At 42.2% G+C, this 6,673-nt stretch overlaps 1 protein-coding gene across 2 annotated transcripts in view; it reads left to right on the forward strand.

The window, feature by feature from the left end:
* Positions 1-6,673, forward strand: part of LOC106807894 (eukaryotic translation initiation factor 5A-1-like) — a 12,772-nt gene that overhangs the window by 1,738 nt on the left and 4,361 nt on the right. For both annotated transcript variants that reach the window (XM_014810401.1, XM_014810402.1), the window contains exons 2-3: positions 1,142-1,355; positions 5,960-6,064. In XM_014810401.1, coding sequence (XP_014665887.1) covers positions 1,176-1,355; positions 5,960-6,064 — 285 coding nt within the window. In that variant the 5' untranslated portion in view covers positions 1,142-1,175. The remainder of the gene's footprint in view (positions 1-1,141; positions 1,356-5,959; positions 6,065-6,673) is intronic.

The following is a 6,673-nucleotide window of genomic DNA, read 5'->3' on the forward strand; positions in this document are numbered from 1 at the left end:
AGTTGATATGCTGTGAGAATTAGCAGATTATACCATGAATTAAGAGATACATTCTAGTTTAGAAGCAGGACAACTGTGAGTTAACGTTCATATTTCAAACAAGTCAAGTCAAAGGTGGTAATAGAATAGTTTTATTTGAGATATACAGAGTTATTCATCTAGATCTGCAGAGGTGATAGGTTTTTTGTATGGAAGGGTGTCAGGCTGTATAGACAATCCGTCGCACAGCCTGGTCGGGCTATGAGTACACATGCGTCTAAACAGAGGAATTGCTCCGACCTGTGATTGGAGGGTAAAAATAGACCCCGCCAACTTGCCACATACACTATTATGCTACAGAGTGGCTATATGCCCGGCTGCCGGGCACGGTTTTCGATTTCCTAAATGCCCGGCAGTTTTTAATTTTCAGCGTTATCTCAAGTAAACAAGGGTTAGGGTTAGGAACTGCCGGGCATTTAGGAAATCGAAGACCGTTCCCGGCTGCCGGGCATATAGCCACAGCGATTATGCTATGACTGGTAGGAACGTGTACTAACTATAATATGAAGCAAACGATTTGAGTTTCATTTCTATAAATTCTAGCTGTTATAGACGCATGTCTTAGCCTTAATCTCTGTGGATTTTGAGTCTATTGAAGCACGATTAGTCTAATTAATTAGCAAATATGCACGCGGGGTATCGCTCATAGGCTAATACACGCGCTGCTATGATCGGTGAAACGAAACGTCACAAATTCTATTTTTATCTTCCAATCGCAGGTCGGAGCAATTCCTCTGTTTAGACGCATGTATAAGTACAACTACAAGGCAAAATTTAGCATTCTGTAGCCTAGGTCACTTATGGTGTAAAATAACAATCCCAAGCTACCCATCTATTCATATCTTTGTAGTGCCCCAGCAGTGACTTTTCTGTCATGTCTAATTTACATATTGATACTGTGGCTCTTGTAAGTTTGTTCATAAATATCATAACTGCATTGCATCAGTAGTCATTTTTAGCAAACGGTATTCTCGAGACATGTTTTAATCTTACATGAGCAGGAAGACTAACATAAATATTTCCAATAAACTTTTTGTGTTGTAACTTTAAGCGACAACCGTTTCTTGTACGGTCAACATCGTTCTTGATTTTCTTTTTGCAGTGGGACGCCAACTCATAGACTGTAACATAGCAACATGGCGACTGAGGATCATGTCGATGACAGCCACTTCGAGACCGGTGATGCAGGGGCTTCCAGAACGTACCCGATGCAGTGCTCTGCACTGCGCAAAAACGGGTTTGTTGTGCTGAAGGGACGCCCATGTAAGATCGTTGAAATGTCAACCTCCAAGACAGGCAAGCACGGCCACGCTAAGGTACAGACAATGATCAGTTGGTCAAAGTGTTTGTGATAAGAAAGCAAATTTTTGCAGCAATTTATGGGAGCAGTCATTGCTACCATACATTAATTTCACACGTAGTCTATATATTAATTAATCTGTGATGAGTAGCAACCATATATTAATAGGAGTTTAAAACACGGATGCAGCGTTCGCTAATACCGTCGGACCGCCAAACAATGCTGGTAAATTATGAGCAGGTTTGATGAAATTGTCGGTCATTAGTATCATAAGTATTATAGTGGGATGTCGTTTTTGTAGTGCGCACATCAATCAAGTTAAATCCTTCCGGCACCTATGTGGCGCATAAGGTGGTGCCTATCTCTGTTTTAGTAACCCTGAGGCCCTGCAGCTGCATTCACAGTAAATGCTACAGTAAGGCGTTAGTCCACTGGTAGCACTGCGGGTTAACTTGCCACACTATCTCTATTTGCTGAATGCTAAGCAGAGAAGCCTTGTTCAAGTCTTTGGTATGACCCGGCCGGGAGTAGAACCCCCGACCTTCCACATGCGAGGCGAGCACTCTACCATTGAGCCATCGCTGCGGCCCCACATCAATCAAGAGTGCATCGAATAATACAAACCAGCTTCAGTCTTTCACATGCTCAATACATTTTTGGTCTGGAGAAACATCTTTCGGTTCTATGAAAAATACAGCTTTACAGGACTTAATATCCTGGGGCCTGCTGTCAAAAGTTTTTTCATTGTAATGTTAAGGCTAATTAATGTTAATGCTAAGATGGCACGTACGACTAATGTTAAAGTAATAATCAGGGTTCTCCCTATGTTGCGCAAACGGGGCGCGCGCGCCCCGTTTGGGGAAACTCCCCCCCTGTTTGAATCGTTGCGCCCCGTTTGGGAAAACTCCCCCCTGTTTGAATCGTTGCGCCCCGTTTAAATTCCACCACAATAAAAGTTTCCCAGCGCAGGAATCGATCGTCAAGAATTGCCGTTTGACCAGGACATCCGGTGCGTGTATTTTTACCGTACCACGGTAAGACAGTACACAGTTAACCTGCCACTAACTGTAAACCGACTCGGCTATCTTATACATACAAGAACCCCAAATACCGTCTATGGTGTGGTGGCGATTTTACGCATTTAATTAGTCGTACGGATAAAAATTACACGCCCCCCGGACCCCCTAGTTTCCCCCTCTTCATCCCCCCGCCTCCCCCCCCCCCTACCCCTCCCCTCCCCCCTTTTGAATTTTATCTGGCGATGAACCATGTATGGTCCATTGATTATGCAATGCTTGATTGAATGCTAGGAGTAACTGGCACCTTGCTGTAGCTTAATAACTTTACATTACCTTTATAGTCAAACGCGTATTAGTTTTGTCCCAATATCACTGCTGCGTTAGGCCCAAACAAAAATATAGGTGTGGTTTACGCGTTTTCCCGAACCAACCCTATTTAGTCCAGCGACCCTAAACATTTTATCTGTAAATTTTCTTTAAAGTAAAAAAAAATAAAAAAAATAATGAAATTGTCAGTTCCTGCTTCAAAAAAAAGCACATACGCCACAGTTCCACCGGACATGGCTCGTAAATAAATATATTTCCAAGAAAATAAAATGTTTCCCCTACCTACCTACCCTATTTTTTTCGGCATGTAACGGTAACCACACATATATTTTGTTTTGGCCTTACTGAGAAATGTCTAATTAAAATCCGCAGTCCAAGAAATCAGTTGTACAGTTTCAAACCGCTGCCGGCGAAGCGGGTGTGATACAGATTTATAGTGCACCGGACATTTTCGCACGCATGCTCGGCCGTACGCAATGCTATCATCGGTGATTTCGTAAACACTGACGCTCGTGATAAGGAACTTTTTGTCAGGGCTGTCTGTGATTAGTACGTGTGTTTTACTCCATTTCCATGTTTAGTCCGTGGCCGTGGTTACACCGCTGACACCTCCATTTCATCTGGCGTTCAAAACATACGGGCCGCACAAATGTTTACGTTATCGGAAACTCATCGCTTGACTCCTGGATGACATTTACGGCACGTAAATGAATATCAACAACCGATTTTAAGTCTTGCTTGTAATGTAACCAGCAGTGATATTGGACAAACTAATACGCGTTAGGCTATAAGGTTACGTACTTATTAACTACACAAGGTGCCAGTTATGGCCCTGTCACACCTTGACGATTTAGCCAGCATATGCCGACGTATGGAAAATTTGGCGAATACGCTGGCGTACGTCGAATAAGTTATGGGTAAGTTTTGTATAAGTTAAGAGCACGCTGAAGCACGCTGGTATACGTCGTAGTACGGCGAGGTCGTCTAAAAAATTTGTACATGCACAAAATGTTCGACGTATGCCAGTGTATGCCCATACGTCCTGCATACGCGGGCCATAAGTTGTAGGTAGGTTATGCGATCGTTGACACACGTTCACACACGTTACTTGTAAGTTACTCATAAGTCGAAATACATCGAGATAATGTCTAGCGTACCCAAAACTTATTTCTAACCTATGAGTAACATGCTTTAAACCTATGTGTAACTTATATCGAACTTATCTCCAACGCATATTGACGTATGTAGACGTATTTGACGTGTTCCGGACGACCACAGAACTTACTGAACGTGTTTCTAACTTACAGCTACTGTAAACAAGAATGATGATATAAAGCCCCAAACTTGTGTTGTAACCGGCATAAACTTTAATAACGCATACACAGTGTCGTCACATCGCACAAAGAGACAAAGAACGCGCGTGTGCCTCCTTCCGCAACCAGAACCAGAATCTTCCCATCTCCTTCTCTATATTCCCCCAAAACTCCTACAAACCACATGCTCCATGCACATGTACCCGTTCTCACAGACCGCATCCTACCCCCCATTTCACAATGACGGTGAATGACCCTCTAATCTGTCTAACCTAACCACGTCTACCCTTCTCCCTAATACATCGCGACGCTATGTCTAGCTAGACTAGGGCTAAAACAACTACCAGTCTATAGCCTCGCTGACTACTTCATGTGACACGTGCAAAAGACATGTTACACTACCGTATAATGGCGTATTGGCAGCGTTTAGGGGAATTGGTATATAAAAATGGTATTGGGATGTTGATACTGCGGTTATGAATTGAATCGTCGAGTTGCAGCCTTTTTATAGGCTACGACACGTGATCGTCGGCGATACGCTGCGACGCGCTATGCATAAGTTAGACTATCGTTGGGCATAAGTTGTGAACGCCGGCAACACGCTAAGCATTCGTTGGTATAAGTTATCTATAAGTTATCGAAACGTTCTATATACGTTATGTATACGCCCAAAATTAAAAAAAACATCGATGGTTCAGCGTATGCCAGCGTTTTAGAGAAATTTTGATACGTCGGTATACGCTGGCTTTCATACGGTGGTGTGACAGCGCCATTACTCTAGCATTCGTCAACATTGCTGAATCAATGGGCCTATTATGCCTTTAATGTTACGAGAATAGCTTTGACAGAAACGCATCGCAGCTATGAGAAAACTTACGATAACAGGAACTTGGTCATTTAGTGTCACGAGGCTGCTGATTGAATCAGAATCTACCACAAAACTCAAATCCGTACACATTTATTTATGTATATTATGATGATTAACCACATATTATTTTGTTAAAAACGACACGTTCATAAATTTATTGTGCACAGCAACACGACGTGAGCATCATCACTCGTCAAAATATCTAATAATAATAATGGCTAATTTTAAGTCGTGCAAGCGGGCCACTGGTGTTGGCTATTAATGGTGTTTATGCATGTGGTGGCTTACTACGATTTAGTTGTTAATACAAAATAATAAAAGTTGACTATCCCAGTAAATTAAGCCGGCCGACTGGAATATTGGTTTTCCTGGAGGTGTGCAAATGCTGGGTACAGAATGATCAGGACCTGTATATAGGTACCATAATGTTGTGGTATCTAAAGGCATCTGTGACATGCATGTCTATCTGTTATGAAATGAAATGTGCATTAGTGCGAAATGTTGTGATATCTACAGGCATCCGTGACATGTATGTCTATCTGTTATAAAATAAAACGTGCTTTAGTGCGAAATGTTCTAGGTGTAGTGCACGTTTTTATTTAATTGAGGTTTGAGTTATATTACATTTTTGTTGCTTAATATTCACTTTAAAAAATGTACAAAGCAGGACCATTTCTCATCTATTAAATGATTAGAAAAGGGATTCCATTACTTTATATTTCACTATTAGTTTATTTGGCTTATGCATGTGTTTCTCATAAACAGAAAGTTTTCCACTTTTTTGTAAAATCAAATTCAGAAGCGCAACTATCAGTGGTAGCACAGGTCATGTGGTGTCATAGGACTACCCATGACATCATAGTCCCATGACATCGTGTTTTCAATGTCGAATAATAAAAGTCAATATATGATTGACGTATATAGGTGTATGCTGTTTTTGATGCAAAAAGTATAATAGTTTAATGGCAAATTCAAGGCTAATGTTTCTTTTAAAACTAGGAGTGAATCAGTGAATTCCTAATGGCAAAATGTCTTCTGGTGTAACTAAACTAATAATCTGAACATTCATGATTAGTTTCTCTGCCAATTGTAGGTGCACATGGTCGGCATTGATCTGTTCACCAATAAGAAACTGGAAGATATCTGTCCATCTACCCACAACATGGATGTTCCTAATGTGTCTCGTCGTGACTATCAGGTGGGTGACCTCATTTTTAGCTCATCTGACATAGTCAGATGCAGCTTGTAGAATCGCATGATTGTCCCTTGGGCGTGCGTTCCGTCCGTCCGTGCCGTGTCGTCCGTCGTCCGTCAACAGTTGGCACAAATCTAAACGGCTCGACGCTACGGATTCCGAACAGTCGCGACGTTAGCGGGGTGTAATCCGAAAACGAGTTTGGATTCGAAGCTGGGGGTCAAAGGTTCCAGAGTGTTGTAAAAGACAGGGGGAACATTTCGCCTCCTATACTTAAGGTATAGGAGGAGGACCAATGCAGAATTGCGCCACAAATCTAAATCGGCTCGACCTCAGGTTCTTCGTGATAGTCGCGTGTAATGGTAGGCAAAAGGCATCACTGCTGCCGACATTGGAGGTCACAGGTCAAAGGGCACGTGGAGGAAAGGTGCAGATATCAGACATTTTCTGATGGACGTGGCCTAACGGGACAGAGTCGCGAAAACTTTTTTGTTCAGCAAACTGACGTACATTTTTTGATAACTTTCGCACTGACGTGCGAAGAGTAAGTGTCTTGATAACCTTATTGACCCGTCAAGAGGAGGGTTAAACCATGGATCGCTGAACTGCCTG

The sequence above is a fragment of the Priapulus caudatus genome, unplaced genomic scaffold, assembly GCF_000485595.1.
Source record: "Priapulus caudatus unplaced genomic scaffold, Priapulus_caudatus-5.0.1 Scaffold240, whole genome shotgun sequence".
Taxonomy (NCBI): Eukaryota; Metazoa; Priapulida; class Priapulimorpha; order Priapulimorphida; family Priapulidae; genus Priapulus; species Priapulus caudatus.